The sequence below is a fragment of the Herpailurus yagouaroundi genome, unplaced genomic scaffold, assembly GCF_014898765.1.
Source record: "Herpailurus yagouaroundi ecotype Mexico unplaced genomic scaffold, PumYag 139, whole genome shotgun sequence".
Lineage (NCBI taxonomy): Eukaryota > Metazoa > Chordata > Mammalia > Carnivora > Felidae > Herpailurus > Herpailurus yagouaroundi.
This window is the reverse complement of record NW_024412394.1, coordinates 2193334-2213613: the sequence shown is the minus strand read 5'-3', so window position 1 is coordinate 2213613 and position 20280 is coordinate 2193334. Positions and strand designations below refer to the sequence as shown.

Sequence of the window (20280 nt, the reverse complement as noted above, 5' to 3'; positions counted from 1 at the left end):
ATTGAATTGTCATTACAGCTATTACTGGTACACAGTTTATTAAACAACATAAATATATTACATAAATTTATAACTTGTGAAACCTGAAAAGTACAATTTTTATTGAAAATGCATTCCTTGGGGTGCCTGGCTGGCTCAGTCAGAAGAGCCTGTGACTCTTGATCTCAGGGTCATGTGTTCGAGCCCCACATAGGATGTAGAGATTAGTTATATGAATAAATAAATACTTAGAAAAAGATAATGCATCCCTTAATGAGAAATATGGTGTTTCTCAATTCAGGTATTCATGGATGAGTATTATCTAATGGTAGAAGAAGATAAGGTGCTACTGTTGCTCAGTTCTCTTTTTTTTATTTTTTTATTTTTATAGACATAAGCATTGAGAAACCTTGTTCATGTAGTAACTGGGAAAGGAAGAGATTTTTTACGGTAATATTCCTTGAGTCTTTGAACTACTTCTAAATTACATGCCAGTAGTCACAGTGTTCTATTACCAAATACTATTCTAAAGTACTATCAAAAAGAGTCTTTTAATTTTAGTAAAAGCAAAGAATTGGAAACCACTGAACTTGAAAAAGGTTTTGTTTTCAGTTTCAGTCATGTAAAAATTACTATCAGTTACCTGTTACTTTTTCATTCAGAGGCACCTTGTTAATCTGAGATTGATTTTCACACTCTTTTACTTACCGACACAATTTTGGTAAAATTCTTTTATCTTATTATGAACATGTTTTCAGGATCTTTCTGTTAAGATTTTGAAGTGCAGGGGCGCCTGTGTGGCTCATTCGGTTAAGCAACCGACTTCAGCTCAGGTCACGATCTCACAGTTTGTGGGTTCAAGCCCCATATTGGGCTCTGTGCTGACAGCTCAGAGCTTGGAGCCTGCTTCAGATTCTGTGTCTCCCTCTCTCTCTGTTCCTCCTCTGCTTATTCTCTGCCCCTCTCTGTCTCTCAAAAATAAATAAACGTTAAAAAAAATTAAAATATTGAAATGCAGATTCACTTCAATTTGGAAAATACCCGCCATTTGTGGAATTAGCAAAGCCAGTCTTCTTTCAAACCAGTCAGCCAAATCCGACTGACTTTCTGTTAGGAAAAAGTCTGCCTTTATTCTTCAGTTCAAATAAATACGTTAATATTCACTTTAAAGAATATTATAAAAATCACTGGGAAATAAATTAACAGCTTATAAAATAGATTACTAAAAACCAGTTATGATTAAAATTATATAGAGCTAATATTAACATTACAAAACTGTAAAAACAGGATAGTACTGTTTCTCATTATGTAATTTGGAATAATGCTGTATAATATGTAGCTAAATCCACTAGTTAATAAGTAAGAAGTAGGACAGAAGGTATGTTATCCCTGTGGCAGAAGTGGGTGTGTGTTTGTGCTGAATTCTGATGTTTGGCTTTGGAGAACAATTAAATAAGAATCATGTTTAAAAATCAGAAATAACTCCAAATAAATTTTTTTAGACTTCATGATAAATTTCCTATTATGTATTTAATTTAAAAAAAGTATATTGGCTAGGAAATAATGGTTTGAACAGCTAACAAACAATTTGGTTTTGCTAGTAGGAGGTAGAAAATAGTAAACATTTTATAAGATGAAATAAGAGGATTGGTTGTAATAGAAATGTTTTAATATTATTGATTGAAAAAAAACCCTCCCTCCTAATGCCCAGGTTTTTATATCCTGGACCATGCATGGAGATTAAGTGTAGGTGAGGGATATGCCTTTCTTTTGTAAAGTAAGGACTATGCTGAAAGAGCAGGTGGAATGGAGAGTATGCATTAAGTAAGCTGGGCTGGTTCTCAAACAGATTCGTTGGGGGGAGGGGGAGATTTCTAATACAAATTGAGGATCTGGGGGGTACCTCGGTGTCTCAGTCGGTTGAGCATCTGACTTCAGCTCAGGTCATGATCTCACAGCTTGTGGGTTTGAGCCCAGCGTCCAGCTCTGTGCTAACAGTTCAGAGCCTGGAGTGTGCTTTGGATTCTGTGTCTCCCTCTCTCTCTGCCCCTAACCCACTGGCATTCTGTCTCTGTCTCTCTCAAAAATAAATAAACATTAAAACAAAAAAAAAGTTGAGGATCTGGAAACTTATTACCTTAAAATGCTCCTCAGATTGATTTTCTTGCCTAGTACCTCTTGGAAGGTCTTCCCATACCCTTGGAAAGCATTCCTTGGAAAGTCTTTATGTGCCCATTTTAAAGATTGCTTGATATAGTCAGACCCATACTCTACTGGCTCTGATTATACATTAATCTGGGACATCATCATAAATGTCATGGGAATAAGGTGGAAGACTTGGTGTTTTTGGAATAAAAGAGGGTTCAGAAAGAATTCAGAGAGGATGGCCCCCAGTTGATGTAGTCATAATGGCCCTGTATTGGTCCTTGGCTTTGCAGTTCTAGAGACATGATTTTATCAGTCCACAAAAGTGATCATGTTTTGTTACACTAAATCAAACTTACAGGAAGTTAATGTATAAAATAGAATGCCAGTGAATTAATTTATACTCTTAGCCACCAGGTAGACTGGATTCTCTCTCCTGTTGGGAAATGTATGTGGAAAGATCAATTGTAATCAGAATCCTAGGAGTACAGTTTTGTTTTGTTTTGTTTTGTTTTTTAAGAGAAAGAGGGCAAGCAGGGGAGAGAGGCAGAGAGAGAATTCCAGGCAGGCTCCATGCTGTCCTCATGGAGCCCATCACGAGGCTCAAACCCACAAACCATGAGATCATGACCTGAGCCGAAATCAAGAGTCAGAAACTTAACCCACTGAGCCACCCAGATGCCCCAAGGAGTACAGATCTTGAGCATGGCTACTGTTATCAAGCTATGATAACCTGATGCATGGCACATAATAGGAGCTCAATAATTGTGAAGTGAATGCACCTATCCTTTACAGGTGCTCATGGGGAAGTTTGGGATTCTAGTAGACCAACCCAACATTTGATTAGGTAGATTTTTCCTTGTTCCTTTTAAATTGCTATATCATATAGCTATTAAATTCAGTAAAATTTTATGTCAGGAGATTATATAATTTTAACCATTAAGTTTTATCTGTCCTCTCTGAGCCTGGAAAATGGTACCGTTTGTTTGTAAGAGATTGGACATTCCTGTGGTCTAGTGGTAATGGTGGTATGGCTGAATGATATTTTAAAATTCTCTCTGGTGGCCAAGAGTGTACTGCATAAAAAGAACAACCTTGGGTGACTCAGTGCTGGCATTTTGCTGGAGGTAAGACATCTTAATTAGGGAGCCTGTGGCCTGGCTAGATTTGGGGAAGTGTACTATAGTGAGAAGAAACAATACCCTAAATATCGTATACTGCCTTGAAAAATAGAGAGACAAGCCTTTTCAGATTCCAAAATCATTAGGAATAAGATGGATAAATGAAAAAAAATTTTTTTTAAGTTTATTTATTTATTTTGAGAGGGAGGGTGCATGCATGCAAGTTGGGAAGGGGCAGACAGGAAAAGAGAGGAGGCCAAGCAGGTTCCATGCTTAGCACGGAGCCCAACTAGGGGCTTGATCTCACGACTAGGAGATCATGACCTAAGCTAAAATCAAGAGTCAGAAGCTCAACCGACTGAGCCACCTAGGTACCCCATGAAAAAATTTTAAAAGTCCTATCTGGAAGCCAGAAGACACTTTGTTTCCTCAAACCTTTTTCCAGCTCTAGAATAAACTACAGAGACAGAGGAAAAGATGTCAGGCTGAGGAGTTTTATTTAGTATTTTAATAATAATAATAAAAAAAGACAATACAGAATCCAAACATTTCTTTTTACAAGTTCAGATACATTTTTTCCCCAAGTGCAAAATACTCTATGAACTGCATCATTTACTGTTTATTGTTGATTGTGTAGGAGATGCTTACTATATTGGCAGCAGTGGAAGGCAGATATAAATACAACATTTTGAGATTTTTTTTTGCATTAAAAAGAAGCCTCCCACATGATAATGATTATTCTCTGAAACTTCAGTTTAACTCACACAGAAGAATAAAGTTTTCAGTTTGTCCAAACTGCTACTATTTGTGTTGTCTAGATAAGCTGATAATAGAACTGGAAGTTCCATTCTCTCTAATCATATATCTTCTTAAAGGGTTCCTAGTCCAAATAATGGCCCAAGCGCAGGGTGCGCGATCTTTGAGACAGGTCATATTTAAAGATATCCTTGTGTTGTTTGCTTCCACTTTTCTTTTATTGTGCTTTAGAAAGAAGCCAAGCAGGTTAACATTATTTTCTGCTTATGGTCAGTTATACTGTCTCCCTTCCCCTAGTTTGAGCCTGTTATATTGAGGTTAAATAGCGAATACAAAAGTTTGAATGCTCTATAATGTTTTCTGACATTTTGATATACGACCATCCAATCCACTACAGAGTCCCTTCAAACATGAATATGGAGAATACTTCTTACATATAAACAATTTCATTAGGGACAGAGACCATGACTGTATTCCTGAATTTGCAGCAACAAATCTGAGCCTTCATTACCTCAAACTAACTCAATCCTAGGGAAGTCAGAGCAGTGTCTGCCTCTGGGGATTTATAGCCCTGGGGCAGGGCAGCTCAAGTCCAGGCTTTGGTCAGTTCTCTTCTGACTGTGAGAGTTCCCTCACGTTTAGGGAATGGACCAGGCCTAATACGAAAAAGGGAAGCAGAGAAGTGAAAAGGGATTGCTGCATTGCTGAGGTTTGAAGTGCCTTTCTGATATGCATCACTTGGTGCTCAGAGCCCTTGCAGAAATGGCTTCCCACTCCCAGACCCAGAGCAGTGCAGGTTTTGTACTTGGATAAATGAGGCCTCACAGTACTGCAGTCCTGTAACACCCCCTCCTGCAGAGAGGCCTCGGGACTGGTTCATGAAAGTTCCCACGTACACCATCTTCTTCCTTCCCCACACTGGTAAAAACCTCTTTTTCTGTCTGACCTGTAAGGGTCTAGAGAATCCCTGAGTGTTGACTCCTCATTCAGTCCACTTAAGCCCTAGTTTGATGCCCTAGGATTGGCTTCCTCCTAGGTTCAGCAGCAGCTTTGCCTGGATTGTTAACCCCCAAGTGGGATGACCTAAATTAAATGTGGACATTAGCAGGTCATTCCCTGCTCACCAGGATCTGTCTTGACATCAGTTAAGAAGCCTAGTGGTCTATACTTTCCATGCTGTGGAAATCATTTGCAGTTCCCAGAAACCATGGAATAAATTATCGGAGGAAGTAGGTTTATGTGTATATATGGGGTGACAGGAAAGGAGGAGAGCAAGAAGCAAGACCCTGAAGGCATAAATTGGGAACTACTCTGTTTAACTTTTTAAGAGAGATGCAAAATGGTAGGGAGAGAATCAGAAAATTATCCTGGCTTCTGGTGGAGAATTAAGATGGTCAGAGCTGATTCAAGCAGTTTTCATGGCATTTCCTGGGAAGTGTGGATACTTCTATTAAATGACCATTTTCTTTCTTGGAAGTAGGTATTTTATATCTTTTGCAGAGCACTCTTTGACTCAGAGAGACAAAGGAAGCCAGATATTCCACTCCTAAGAGCCATGGCATTGGCTAATGGATATCAGGGGAACTATCTGGGACATTGGTTACCTACTGCCTAAGGCTGTCTTTGGCTGGTGAATGCTACTGATTAGGTAGTGAGGGGATGGTGTAGGCTTCTTTATTTAGTGTTGCCTCTCCTGGGAGGAGCAGTAGCCTGGACGGTCAATTACAAATGAACCCTAGGAGTTAATTGGTAGCCTTTGATTGAATAGGACTACTTTGATTGAATAGCTTTGGGGGAACTAAAAGGAGCAAATGGGAAATAATTTTATAGGCAGCAGCAGAATGAGGGGAGAATGTGTGCACGATGTGGGCTTGGGCATGGACTTGATTCTTCCTTTTGAAAAGCAGTAATGGAGGAAGCTAGGCTTGAAGTCAACGCCGAGAGGGAATGGCAAACAGGTAAGGTAGGCAGAGTGGCTAAGGTCAGGCAAACTTCATGCCTGGGTAACTGTCCGATTCTTGGTTCCCATAGCCATAGCTTGTCTCTGGCCTCAGGGGCCTGAGTCAGCCCATCCCCAGGGGGTTTGTCCTGTGCACATCGGGGAAAACAGGATGAAGGCAGGGAAAAGATGGAGGCTTTCCCTACTTGGGAGTAGAGAATCACTGACCAATTCATCGGCCTCTACAATCATGAGGTCCATGCTGAATCCATAGAGAGGCATAGAGATGGCAGGATTGGTTTAGCAAACATAGGTCCCACTCCTTCCTGCTCCATCAAGTCCCCAGAATTACTCTCCTACACATCAGGTGCCTCTGAGCTACAGTTCTGAGTTCCCCCAGCTGAGGGCTCGAGAGGTCTGGATGGCCACTGGTGGGGGAGCAGAGACAGATGTTCCAGCACTCAAGGTGTTCATGAGATTCAAAACTTTTTTTCTTCCACTTCAGACATACACTCTTCTCTCTTGGGCAGCTATAAATAGGGTTGTTCTAATAGAGGAAAAAGAAACAAAAACAAAAAACAAAACCAGAAAACAAAAACCCCTCCCTCTAGACAACATAGGAAGACTCAAAATGATTGCACTTATTAGATGTGGACAGGGTGGGCAGAAGGCTCGCCAAGTGTGCACACATTCCTCTTGCTGCCCACAGCCTGGGGCCAGAGGTAGGTGGCTCTGGGCTGGCTGCAGAGCAGGGTCCTCTTTGGTGGAGCCCACAAGCCATCTGGGGCTACAGGGAAAGATAACTCTGGGGCAAGACCCAGGCTGGCTTCTGGTCACAGCCATGTTTCTTTAAGGACAACACTTAGCAAGGGGAGTAGGGCTCCCCCAGGGAGCACTTAGGTAGGGGTGAGGAGATGGCTGGGCCAGGAAGATAAGTAAGAAAAGGGATTAGTGTTTGAGGCTGGCTTCCCAATTGTTCTGTAGGCTAGTTCTTTAGATGATACATTTTCTTCTTTTTTTTTTTTTTTCTTCATTTTTTGGTGATGCTTTAAAACCTGGTTTCTGTCCTGCAGAGAGCTATAGTCTTTCTCTTGGGGAGTGACAGCGGCACATTCGACGTGGTAATGCCTGCTGCTTTTCCTCAGTCAGCTGGTGTCCACTAGCCCAGTGGTCTGGGCCTTTTGTAAGCCCTCATGGATTGGACACCAGGCAGACATGTGGGGGAAGAAGGAGAGGAGCTGTATAGACAAGAAAGCCAGCTGTGTGGGCAGTCCAGGGCTCAGACCATGTGCCCCAGAGGACCGTGCTGGCAATAAGCCTACAAGTCAAAGGCTTCTTTGGCAGAACCCTGGGCGGGGGGCACAGCCAGGGGACATTTTGGCTCCTGACTAGCAAGGCACAACCCTATAATGGCAGAAGCTCTTCTTCCCCCTCCTCATTTCCTACTAGACCCACTTCCTTCAAGGGTTTCTATCACCCTTACAGGCTGATGGGGCCAGGGATGTGAGCTGGTAAAATGGGCAGTGTGGCTGGGAACGGGACACTGTTCTTTCACCCCTCAGGGGGAATAGAGCCAGCACTTAATGGCTTTTCCAGGGGGCATATAGGAAAAGGGAACGCAGTGAAGAGAGAGAGAGAGGGAGAAAAAGAGAAGCAGAGAGAGACAGGAAGAGGAAGCTAGAGATACAGAAAGGGAGACTGCTTGGTCTATAGTGATTTTTTTTTTTTTTCTCCAAAAAGAAAGAGAGGAGAGAATTCCTCATCTGAGGGTGGGGGCTGCTGGCTCTGAGGGCTAAGGAGTCTGGGGGCTTTAAAACCTGGGTCTTGGGCCTATGGGCACTATTTGTAGGGCCTCAGGAAGCTGGAAACTTTGGAGCGGAGTAGCTTGATGAAGGATTTTGGCAGCATCTCCTTGTGTTTCTCTGTATACTTGAAGTAGTTCTGGGGGTGAGCCAGCACCTCGAAGAAGGCCTTGATGAGCTTCTTGTCCTGCAGAGGATGGCAGGTGGTAATGTCAGCCTCAGCATTGGGGGTGGAAAAGAGGAACACCAACCTCGACTCAGAAGCAGCCCCTCTTGATGCTAAATAGGCATGCCCAGAAATGAACTCTGGATTTTCATCCCCACCATCTGTTCCTCCTGTAGAATCCTATAACCTAGTCATTGGCAGCTCCACCCTTCTATTGCTCAGGTCCCAGTCCTTGGAGTCATCCTGAACTCCTCTCTCTTGCCCACAATCACAGCAAATCCTGTTTATTCCACCTTCAAAATATATCTGGGGTCTGACCATTTCTCACATTCTCCATAGCTACCACCCTGTCCAAGCCATGTTCTCTCTCACTCGGACTACTGCAGCAGCCTCCTAACTGGTCTCCATGCTTCTACCTACCCTTGTTCTTCTACGGACTGTTCTCCCCTACAGCAGCCAGGGTGACTTTTTGGTTTTTAATTAGATCATATCCTCTTTCTGTTCAAAACACTTCTCTGGTTTCTGTTTTCGCTCAGTAAAGCCAAGTCCCTTGCATGGTCCATAGGCTGAACATGATCTGTACCCCACTCTTTGTCCTCCATGCTGCTTTGACTTTCGTACTCTGCTGAGCTACACTGGCCTTCTCAAGGTTCTTGAGCATGCCACACTGCTCCCATGCTCCTTTCCTGATCTTCTAATGCGTAGCCCTTTACCTTATTCAGGTCTTTTCTCAGAGGCCTTTCCTGACCATTCTGTCTAAAACAGCAACACGATGTGTGGAGGGCCTCCTAGGTGCCAGGCACCGTGCACCGAGACTCAGATCTTCTGGCTTCTAGGCTAGTATTCTGATTTTTAAAATAAGAAGTGGGGCTTCTAGCCTCTCATCCCAGCTTCAATCAAAACAACTCCACTACTTTATGTATTGGAGTTCCACAGCACATGTGAAATAAGGGTTCAGATGCTTTAAAAAATGTTTGAAAAGCATTGCTGAAATTTTTTTCTTTGTAGCCTGCAAGTCCTAAGCAATTTTTGTCATTGTGTCTCTTATTTTGAGGATAGTATAAAAATGATCTTATTCATCATAAAGATAAAACTTTTCCTTGCATTGATCATTTATGAAGGGTAATACTGTGGCTAGGACTGTAGTTTCCTAAGTACGATTTTCTCAAACTGGGATCCACAGACCAGGTGTTTAGTTCATTCTTCAGTGTTGGTAACATTTCTTTTCCTTTAAGACAGATCGTATTGAATGGACTCTGAGAAACACTATGCTAGATCTGCTCCTTTTCTGTGGGAACTGAGGAAAGAGGAAGGGAAGGAAGGTACTTAAGCAGAAGTATCTTTCTATACCTCATTTTCCCTGTATTTCTTGGTGAAACAAGTAGGGGACATTTCACTCCTCATCTTCCCTTTCTCTTCCCCTACAGTGTAAGATAGTACAGTCAGATGGGCTTGAACTCATTGGGCAAACTCAACTCTGTGTGCCTCAGTTTTCTTATCTGTAAAGTGGGAACGATGAAAGTACCTATTTCATAGAGCTGTTGTATATATCAAATGAGAATATTCATGTAAGCACTTAGCATACTGCCTGCACATTGTTTATATGGTCATTAAATGCTGGCTGTTCTTCTTGTGCACATTCACTTGCCTTTAAAATCTCCTGGTGGTTTTCAGACGCATAGAGCCGGCCATCTCGAACAATGTCTTCTACTAGCTGCTCATAGTCCTCTGCACAATCAACCAAGAGGAGGGGTTTAGGGGTAGAAACAATTCCTGCTCCCCCTGCTCCCTCAAGACTCATGAGCCTCCCCTTTCTCACCCACCTCCCTGGCATTTGTGCCCTTGCTCACCATCATAGGTGACGTAGGGGATCTGGAAGCCACGAGCACTGTTGGCCTCGCTCGTCTTGAAGTTGATCCAGAGCTTCCTGGAGCGGGCCGTGAAAGCAATGGGGCGCTCATAGGTCTGGCAGGTCTCATAGGTGGTAATGGAGGATGGGGAGGCTGGGAAGGCAAGCAGCAGGTCAGGGAAACAGCAGAGCAGGCTACCCAAGCCCTCCTGGAGGAGGGCTGAGTGGGGGAAGGAGTCATGCTGACAGAGACTCTCCCCCATACATGTACTTCCCCCACTCCCCAACGTACACAGGTCCTCTCCCACTGCCCTCCACTTGTTCCACAACTCCTCTTTGACATCCAGGCACTCACAGAGTGTAAGAAATTTGACATTTAAATGAATGGAATGGCAAAAATGCCAGAACAGGAAAGTGAGACATGTAACACTTTTGGAGTTCTAGTCCCAATGCTGGCATTCTTAACTCTGCTCTCCACCAATCACAGGGCACATTCATTGCTGTTTTCCTTTGTTAGCTTCTCCACTTCCAAGGCCTCCCTTCTCACTGCCCTAGTTCTTCCTGTACCAGTTTTTCCTCTCTCTGTCCCTCCCTCCCAACCAGATTTGAACTGCCCTTCCCTGGCCCAGCCCTGCAGCCACCCACAGTTCTTTCTCATGACGAGGACGTCCCCACACTCATCCTCAGATGGCAGGAAGATCTCGGGTACCACGATAAGGATCTTGCGCTTGGGTGGGGGGTTGATGTTCCAGACGCACTCCACGCCAGCTGGGTAGTTGCCTGGGTAGTTGGGGGACTCGATATAGCCAGTGAACTCACCCAGCTCCCCACCACACTGGCGATCTGTAACCAAGCCCAGATGGACAGAGCAAGAAAGAGAAGGGAAGTCAGTGGGGGAATGGGTTAGGGATGTTGAAGGATTTTGAAGTGGAAACCAGACACTGTAGGCAACTGCTTTCTGTTTCATCATCTTCAAGTTCTGGGTCCACCTTCCTTCCTGCCCTTTTAGTACCTTCTCATCTCACTTCACCTCTCTCTGTCTCCCCATCACCTATCTCCAGGGAGAGGGTGCCATGGGGCCCAGCCCAGCAAGTGGTCTTAAGATTGAGTGGGATGGGAGAGATGGAGGGTGGGGCTTTCCTGCCCATCCACTCCCTAGCCTTGCTCCCTGTTGGTTTACTTGCCCCACCCCCCACCTCTTCCCATGCCCACTGTTCCCAGACCTCTCTGCCCCTTTTTCCACAGCTTGGGCTGCCACGTACTCTTGCACTGGGCCACACTGGTGGAGCCGTCAAAGTCAGTGCTTGTATTTCCTGGACAGCGGGTGCAGAAGTTCTGACGGAAGTCAGGCTGATAGGAGCCCATAGCACAGCGGATACAGCGATGGATGGTGGTGTTGTAGTAGTGACCAGGGGAGCACTGGACTGCAGGCGAGGGGGAAAGGTAGGCGTTAAGATGGTAGGCAAGTGGGAGTTCTGGGGCATGGGATGAGCAGGACACAGGAGACTGAAGACACCAAAGTTCCTTCTGAGTCCCAACCTTTCTTTGTCATGCCAGAATTGAAGCCTAGGGAAAAACAAACTTACAGAGTGGTTGGCTACCATGCCAATCCTTTTCTTTCAGGCACTGACTGTAGTGCCAAACTTCTAGAAACTCATTGGTAGTATTGAGGGGAATGTGCCACCAGTTCTCTGAAGCAGAGGGGTAAGTGACACTGTTATTTATTCCCTAATTCCCAGACTTGGGACTGGTGGAGGGTCAGGATGTGTCCTATGAGCAGGATGGTCTGGTTGGTCAGGCAGCTGGGCCTTTCCTAGTTTGGGGAAGATGGTGTGCCAGCATACTCAGGTCTACTCTGAGGACTTGGAGAGGTTTTTTTGTAAGTAGTTAAAGTTGGGGAGTCCCCCAGTGTGTAGCCCATTCACCTTTGGTGTCACAGTCTTGGAAGGAGATGGCCCCCTCATGCTTGGTGGTGAGGCCCCCACCACAAGGGAAGCACAGGGTCCGTCCTGCTTCAGGTTGGTACGTGCCGCGTGGACATGGCTGGCAGGGCTTGAACCCATCAACGGAGTATTGGCCAGGAGAGCACTGACCTGCAATGAATCAAGGGCCCAACTCTGATGGGGATGGTCCTGGTCATCCCCACGGGGTCACCCAGTCTCAGGGGACAGAGACACACAAGCAGGATGTTGACTAGGAGAGTGGTCTGGAGCCTGGGCCTGCCCTTGGGAAATCCCATGCCCATGGGCATCCCAGTGCCCACCCTACCCCACTCTATATTGTTTGTTCCCCTGGCACCTGCACATGTGGTGACGTTGGTGGCTCCGAGAGGCCCGTGGGCATCACTCCCAGGGCAAAGGTCGCAGGAGAGCTGCCCTTCTCTCTCCTGGAAGGTGCCCGCTGGGCATGGCACACACTGCTCCGTCTGGCCGTGGTAATACGTTCCCTGCGGGCAGCTGACTGAGGGAGAGTCGGCCGTGCTAGCCACCCCGCCCCCCTATTTCCCGCCACCCAGGCCTGGGATTCCCCTTCCCGCTTCCCCAGATTCAAGGAGACTCTCTTTGTCTGGGAATAGACAGAATCCTGCTTGGGAAGATCAGGGGCCAATGCCATGTAAAGGAGAGTTGATGGCCCCTCTGGACATGATATCCCTCTAGATTTCAACCTGGGACCAGGGAGAGGATGATGACAGGCAGGAGGGTCTTGGCTGCCTCACAATTTGAGGTACAACTGAGGCCGTAAAGTGTCCTGCTCTCTGAGTCAGGCCCAAGTTGGGCCTTCCCCGTTCCCCTGCTCCCCCGCTCCCCAGCAAGCTCCCTTACCACACTTAGCCCCAGCACGGTGCTGCCCAGGCCTACAGGCCTCTGCTGGCTCAGCTCGCTCCCCAGCTCCTGGGCCCGGCTTGTGGGCCAGTTCATAATCAAGGCCTGCCAGGCGCAGCAGGAAGCGGTCCTGGTTGATGGACTTTCTGAGCATCTTCAGGGACCCTTTCAGCCTCCGTTCCATTCGCTGTCGGAGGCAAGGCAGTCCACAGCCAGCTGGTGGTAGATGATGGTATGAGTCAGGGAAGGAAGAGAAAGTGGCTGTGAGCAGGAGGGCAGGGAGCAAAGCTAGGAGCTAGGAGGGATGTGGTAAGAGAGACTGGCTCCTGGGCTTGGTGTTAGGCATGGTCTGCCCTTAGTACAAACTCTGCCCCCTCCCTTTGCTGCTGAGACTTGTGGTTTCCCCACCTCTGACCCCTTGCTTTCCACCCTCCTCCCTGCAGTGCCCCCAGTCCCACCTGTGGTTTCTTCGGCTCTGACCTCTGCCTCCAGTTCCAGGGTGAGCCGAGTGACTTCCTTGCCTGGAGGGGTCCGGGCCCGCCGGCCCTTGCCCTTCCGAGAGGAGTCACACTTGAGGTGGATAAAGGTGATCTGGCAGTCAGAGCAGGGGGCACCACCTGGGGGAGAGGCCTTGTCAACCCCAGGGGCACCCCCTGGGGACAGAGAAGGCTCTCACTCCCAGCTCTCACTTTCCCACCCTAGCCCAAGCAGACCTCACCAGATCTCCGCAACTGTCTCAGTTCACTTTTAAGGTAAGATACCTATTATTTGGTGGAGGGATATCCTGGGACTTCTTCCTTGGGCCCTATGCCTACAAGTGCTTCTTCCCTCTGCTCTGTCCAGAGTTCAGGATGCCAGTGGGTTTTTAGAGATCTCACTAAGCAGAGGAGCTGAGGGGTGGGGGAGGGGTGTGGTGGCCAGACAACCCATTGGAGGGGGGTCCCCAGTCCAGACCTGGTCCCGGGATTCTGCTGGCCTCCTCCGTTTTGCCTTTGTTTCTCAGGTGCAAACGGCATTTGGCATCCTTGATCTTGAAGGAGGCCCGCTGTTTAACCGACAGCACTGCAGCCTCTAGAGGGATGGCAGAAGCTCAGCACAGCCTGGGGGCGCCAAGGGGGGTGGGTACTGCTGTGGAGGGTATTGAGAAGCTGGGCAATAAGCCACGGGCTTGGCTGGAGAAGGATTATGAGAGCCAGGGGACTCAGATGTTAGGGGCAGAGGGAGCAAGGCAAAGGGCTGGAGAATGACAGAGCAAGGAAGGGGATCCAGGAAAAAGTAAGACCAGGAGAATTAATGAGGAGAAATCGGGGTTAATAAGCAAGAGAATAAGGTGGGAACAAGGCCTCTGGGCTGGTGCTCACCATGGCAGTGGTTGGAGTTTGTGCTGTTCCCGGTGTGGCCAGCTCGGGCTGGAGTGGCCCTGGGGCTGGGGGTGCCACAGCTCACCGTGAAGCCATTCTCAGACTCTGAGAGAAGGGGGCTGTCACAGCTCTGAGCTGCCCGCCCCCAACGCCTACTGGTTGGAGTAATGCAAGGGAAGCAGGAGAGCTACCTGAACAGCCAGCCTTTCCTCCCTGCCAGCCCTACAGCAACCACCTCTATGTACCTGGCAAAAACCGGGCCCGGGAGGGGCAGGTCAGGGCACAGGTGTCCTTCTTGCCAGACCGGTTGCAGCTGAGCATGGCTTTCGAGGCACCAGGACTGCTCTGACATTTGACTGGCTCTAGGAAGGGGAGAGAGACCTGAGGAGGAGAGGGCCTTCCTCTCCCACCCTCTACACTTGGCTGGTTTGGGAAGAGCATTAGCTACATGCAGAACTGTAACTGTAAACAGAGACTGATGAAGGGATTCATCACCAGAAATTTCACGTCAGTAACTCAAATGGCTACATTCTACTCCCCTACTACCTTACCCCTTCCTTGGCATGGAACTCCCCACTTTCCAGGACCCCAATTCCCACCCCCCAAAAATGTAGTGCCAGCTCTGGCCAGCAGAGGGTGCCGCCCACCTGTGCAATCTTTGCCATTCCAGTGCAGCCGGCCCTGGCCTGCGGGGCAGGTACACTGGTAGCTGCCTGGAGTGTTGATGCAGCCAAAGCGGCAGCCTCCCCGGTTGATGCTGCACTCATCCACATCTGGGGGAAGGAGGAGGGAGACACCAACAATGGTGGGGGAGTAGGAGCCAGGGAGTGGGCAGTGAGTGAGGACCTTTGGTGAGAGTTCCAGGCACTCCAAGATGACTACTGGCTTGAGAAAAGCTCAAGCCTAGGATCTCCTTCCTTTATCTCTGTCCCCAAAGAACGATTGAGAAGCGGCCAAGCTGACAAGCTTTGTAAAGCCTGCCATTCCTTTTTGCCACTGGGGCTGTATTTGAGAGTTCAGGATGGGAGTGGGAGTCAAGAAGCAGCGTTGGGATGGGAGATAGAAATTTTGGAGGTAGGATGCTGTTCCCTGATCTCCTAGTCTTCCCGGTTGTCTTAATTTCTCCCATTTATCATGATGGATGCAGACATGGCACATGCACCTGGGGATTGCCCAGAGCCAACGAGCCAAATCAGGAACTCATTCAACTGAAGGGTGTAGAGGTGAGAGGGGACAGGTGGCTGAGGGTCTAAACTTGCTGGCTTACCCCCACAGTGGGTGACACCATATAGCAAGTAGCCATGATGGCAGAGGCACTGGAAACTTCCTGGTGTGTTGACACATACGTGGTCACAGGTTCGATCAAAGGAACACTCGTCTATATCTGGAAGAATAAGGATTCAAGCCACTGAATCTGTCTTGGGGCATTTGACCCTGCAGTCCCTTGCTCAGGTGAAGGACCCAAATGAGGGGCCTTGGCCCTCCCTCATGGCCCAGCCCTAAGATCAGTGATTTAGCAATGCCTACCCATCCCCTGTGCCCCCTCCACTTGTAGTCTTTGGAGTCAGGAACTGTGAGATCTGGTACCTGTGGATCAGGGTCACCACATGTGGTTAGGCAGGTTGGATCCTGCCAAGGATTTGAAGTGGGGTGAAATCCATCCCTCCTTGCCAAAAGCAAGGTAGAGTTGGTCATCAAGAGGAAGGGGTACATTTGCTAATTTGCAGCATGACACTGCCCATGGAGGCTCTCCACAGTGTCTATTGACTTCCTCAGACTCTGGCCCTCTGGCCTCCTTGAAGCTCTCCTAGCCCCAGAACCTCTCCTAAGGCCTTCCCCTTGGCCCAAGTCTGCTCACCCTGGCAGTTCCTCTCATTGATGAGAAGCTTATAGCCCTTCTTGCAGCTGCATTCAAAGCTGCCCACTGTGTTGCGGCAAATGTGGTCACAGCCCCCGTTGTTCAAGCGGCACTCATCTATGTCTGGGAAGGCAGGACAAAGTAGAGAGAACCAAAGGTGATACCACAGGCTGGGGACAGATGAGGAGACAACATCCCTCCCTCCCTCACAGAGACTGAGAAAATCAAGCAGAGCTCTGGGCCTGCCCTTCTGACTCCTCTCTCACTCTCTGGTCTGTTTCTTCCCTGCTCATGGAATCTGTGGCCATTAGGACCAGTTTCTTTCCTGGAAATGAGCCCTCCCAGAAGGGGACAGATAGGAAGCAGAGTCAGGCCTTCAAGGACTGCCTGGAGTAGGAAGCAGGATGGCATTTGAACTACAGGGCTAATTTCTGCCCCTCACTCTGTGTGGATGGCGCTTCCACAAAAGGCTGGTGGATAAGGCTTATATCTTCCCTGTCCCTGACCCCTGCCTAGCATAAGAGCCCCGGGTAGTGGGCAACAGGGCAATGGTGGGGGGGGGGGGCACAGAGAGGTGGAGATTCAAAAGTGAGCCCCTCAGAGAGGAGGAGCTAGGAGAGAGCCGGCAGGAGGACCTCCAGGAGAGCCAGTGAGGCTGGGTAGCTGATGGGGGAGGGGCAGGGGCCAGGCAGGGGGCTGGACTGGGAGGTCTGGAGAGGCTCAGGCCTGAGGCAGCTTTCAGCACTAGGAAGGGAAGGGGGGGGGGGCGGGCAGTGAGCAGCTTCCTTCCTGAGGTCAAGTTCCCCAAGCTGGTGGCAGACAGGACCCAGGCTATTCACCCTTACTTGGGGGAGGGGGCAGAGAGGGCAGTCTTCCACTTCACTCTTAGCATACCTGTCAACAGTCCTTCCCAGCAGGAAACCTCTCAACTCTGGCTGTCTGACCTGCTGCCCCAGCCCTCCCCGTCTCCCCATCCTTTCTGCCAGCTGTTGGGCCAAAAGACACAAAGAAGGAGCTCAGTCCTCTTTCCAGTCCTCCTTGTGACCAGGGGACACAGACCTGATGAATCATTATTTTCAGTATGGCTACTCTTCCTTTTTCCTCCCCCACTCCACCTTTCTCCCAGACCTGGCTAATTAAAAGGAGGGGAAATAGGATGGACAACATGGGAAATTATACCATAATGATAACTATCATTTGTCAGGTACTGTTCTAAGTACTTAACATATAATCTTTATATAACTGATCTAATCCTTACAACAAGTGCCATTATTATAGTGGAACTGAGGCACAAAGACACTAAGTAACTTGCCCAGGATTGCAGAGCTGGGATCTGAACCCAGGTAACCAGTCTCCAGCCTCAGTGCTTCCACTGCTACCCTATTCCCCCTCTGACCAGTATAGCCTTCCCAGTGGGAAGGTCTGGGGAATGTGGGTTATGAAGGTTATGGAACACATCTGTGACCTTGTACACACATAGCCAGGGCTCAAATATCCTTCTAGATCCAGGGACAAATGAGAATAACATGTTCATTAACCAAGAGGGCTAGGGACCCAGAGCGGGATAGAAATGAGAGTAAGGAAAACAAGGTAGGGTGTGGGCAGCGGGCACTAAAGGACTGGCTGGACTTTTGTGCCCCTTGAACTGAACTGGGAAAGGTGCACAAGAGACAAGCCTTAGCCATGCTCCCAGTTCTTTCTAATCAGGATAGCCCCAAGGGGGTTGAGGAGGTCCTATAATAGGTACTAGATCTCTGATCCCAGCCTCAGCCCCCTCACCCCTATGCTCTGGTCCTCTGAGAGCCCTTACCTTTGCACGTCTTCCTGTCTGGCTGCAGCATGAAGCCCACAGGGCAGCTGCAGTGGACACCCGTCGCTGCATCGTGGCACTTACTGTCACAGCCCCCATTGTTGACAGCACAGGTCTCTGTTTAGGAGGGAGGTGGGGGATGGTAATGGGGTTATTGGCTTGGAGGAGTCCCAAACTTAAGGGTAGTAGAGAGTGCAGAGGCCTGAGGGAAGGCCTGAGCTGCCTCCCTGTGCTTTAGAAGGAGCACTCAGTGAAGGCTCCCAGCCCCCAGCCCTTCACAAGTGCAGCCAAGCAGTCCACTTCCCTGCCCCCTACTTGATTGAAACAAGGTGGACAGCAGTGAGGCAGGTACAAGCCAGAGCTGTCAGGCAGGAATGTGCTGAGGGGGTGGAGGAGGTGGAGAGGGGAGGGTGAAGGGAGGGATGGGAGCTAAGTAAGGGTGGTTCTCAGCCGCCAGGGAACAAGAAGGGACAGATAAAAGTTTCCTCCTCTTTCCAGTGACTATCTCTGTGGTGGTTGGTGGGGGGGGGGGGGGTGGTGGTGGTTCATAGTGGGGCAATCTTGGGAAGAGTGAACCTAGTGATTCCGGAGACAGCTGAGGGATTGCCCAGCTGTCTTAAAAAAAGATCCCAGTTCCAGGCCTGACTGCTCATCCTCAGAGGAGAGGCACATATTTGGTCATTTCCCAGCCCCTCCCCAGCTACCTCCCAACACCTCCCAAACCTTCCTTTTAGTTCCAGATGGAGATAAGCTGGCTGTTCTGTTGTTGTTTTTCTTTCCTAATGGGGAGAGATTGTCTAGGTAGGGGAGGGGGCCAAAAGAGAAGAAGAATTCGGAGGAGGAGGCAGGGTGTAAGAAAGTAGATGAAAGAGTTAGAGAACCTCAGAGCTAGGTCTCTTCTATTGCCCCCTCTTGACTGGTAAGACTCCTTTGCTGAGGGGTCAGAATAGAGGGAGTATGGATAGGTCACTCTCCCTATTTTCTGCATTCTGCAGGACATAAACAAGTTTAAACTGCAGCTCAGGAGAATGAGTTGAGCCCAGGGAAAAACCATCAGTTCAAATAGTGCAAGACCCCTCCCCCTTCAGGGACTCTGGAGGATGTGTGGGCCATCCTCTGGGGGCCCTAGAATTCTCCCATTGGAAAGACAGAATCCCAAACCCTCTCCTGGGGAAGAAAGGAGAGTGGTTCTCCAAATCTGGGGAACTGAATGAGAAAAGCACCAGAGAACTATCATCTTCTTAAATCTTTGACTCCTAAAACTCAGGTCCAACCCTTGTCACCAAGGAGACCACCAAAGCAAGGGTTCCAGAAGAAGCCCAACCCTGCCTGTGGGTCCCTGGTCATGCCCCAGTTACTCAAATGCCCAGGTCTGGGAGCAGCCACAGTGGGATTTCTTGTGTGCCACTTACACCTTAGTCTCCTGAAGTTCCCCAAGACCATGGGAGAAACCTGGGAGGGAATGTTGAGTTCAGGCTCCAAGCCTAGCCATTCCCCCCAAGAGTGCTCTTAGTAGAAGGAGAGGTGCCCCCAAGCCCTGGAGCAAGGAGAGGGGAACAGATCCTGTGCTAAGACTAGGTAGGTTCTGAGGGATCCAAGGTGAGGAGCAGCAGAGCTGGCACAACACACATCTCAGGTCAGACGAGGAAGCTGGGTACAGCTGCCCTCCCCTGCAGGGCAGCATTAGCCAGGGCAGGGTTGAGGCGGCAGGATGGCACAGCCTCAACCCTTTGCTCTTCAGGTTGCAGTATGAAACCACAGTTTAATCTGTGCTGATTCTGTGCCAGGCACTTACTAGATGCTCTGCACACACTGTCTCAATCATCTCAGCAACCCCAAAGGAGAAAACTCTTATTCTCCCTGTCTACAGAAGAGTAAACTAAGGATCAGAGAAGAAAGTAGCTTGCTTGAGGTCATATGGTTAGAAAGTGGCAGAGGCAGGATTCAAACTCAGGTCAGTCTGAATTCAGATGTCATGCTTGTACCCATTATGGTGGGACAGAATGGCGAGTGATGCTGGGGCTGTGAGCTGGTGTGGGGGGAACCCAAGGAAGCAGCCTCAAGGAGGGATGGCATCTAACTCTATCCCACCCCTAACTCAGCCACCTAGTGGGCACAACGGGTAAGATGGAGCTGCTGGGTTTTTTGCTGTGTAGAAGGCAGAGAGAAGGGAGGGGCAGATGGCTGGGAACAGGTGAGGTGTTAGAAGGTGGGTGAGGGAGAAGGTGGGAGGAGGAGAGAGCAGGAGAGGAGGACAGTGACCGGAACAAAGAAAGACAAAACCAACACGAAGGCTCCTGGGCCAGCTCTTGGGGACTCAGGTTTCCTGTCACCCAATGGGCCCAGTACCAAGACTGCAGGGGAGCCCTGATAATAGGCTAGAGTCCAGTCAGGCTGGGCCCAGTGGGCATGCGGTTAGTGGGAGCCCCAGCGGGTTAGCCCTTCCCCTAGCAAGCCAGTGAGAGCAAGCGGAGAGAGCAGACATATTTACCATTAGAAACGGCCTGAGGGGGGATGTGCTGCTCTAGCCGCCTTTCCCCTGTTTGACATTGTAAAAAAGCTGTTTAGATGCTGGGCAGCAGCCACTGTGGCCCACTGTGCCCCAGCCCCCTCCCCACCCTCCTCCTCCACCCTGTAGACCCAAACCACTAGCCCCAAATGATGAGCCCTGA

At 48.7% G+C, this 20280-nt stretch overlaps 1 protein-coding gene across 8 annotated transcripts in view; it reads right to left on the bottom strand.

Annotated features, from left to right (window-relative positions):
* Positions 1-4197: 4197 nt before the first annotated feature.
* SCUBE3 (signal peptide, CUB domain and EGF like domain containing 3) overlaps positions 4198-20280 on the bottom strand; it is a 38004-nt gene continuing 21921 nt past the window's right edge. The window contains exons 4-16 of one of the 8 annotated variants that reach the window (XM_040473266.1): positions 14588-14713; positions 14186-14302; positions 13941-14045; positions 13534-13650; positions 13038-13196; positions 12580-12795; positions 12056-12217; positions 11683-11850; positions 10981-11181; positions 10403-10600; positions 9759-9911; positions 9557-9636; positions 4198-7929 (exon numbers count right to left, since the gene is read on the bottom strand). In XM_040473266.1, coding sequence (XP_040329200.1) covers positions 7780-7929; positions 9557-9636; positions 9759-9911; positions 10403-10600; positions 10981-11181; positions 11683-11850; positions 12056-12217; positions 12580-12795; positions 13038-13196; positions 13534-13650; positions 13941-14045; positions 14186-14302; positions 14588-14713 — 1952 coding nt within the window. In that variant the 3' untranslated portion in view covers positions 4198-7779. Of the gene's footprint in view, positions 7930-9556; positions 9637-9758; positions 9912-10402; positions 10601-10980; positions 11182-11682; positions 11851-12055; positions 12218-12579; positions 12796-13037; positions 13197-13533; positions 13651-13940; positions 14046-14185; positions 14303-14587; positions 14714-20280 lie in introns of those variants that run through there. The other 7 variants (XM_040473268.1, XM_040473267.1, XM_040473269.1 and 4 more) reach the window with 7 other exon arrangements.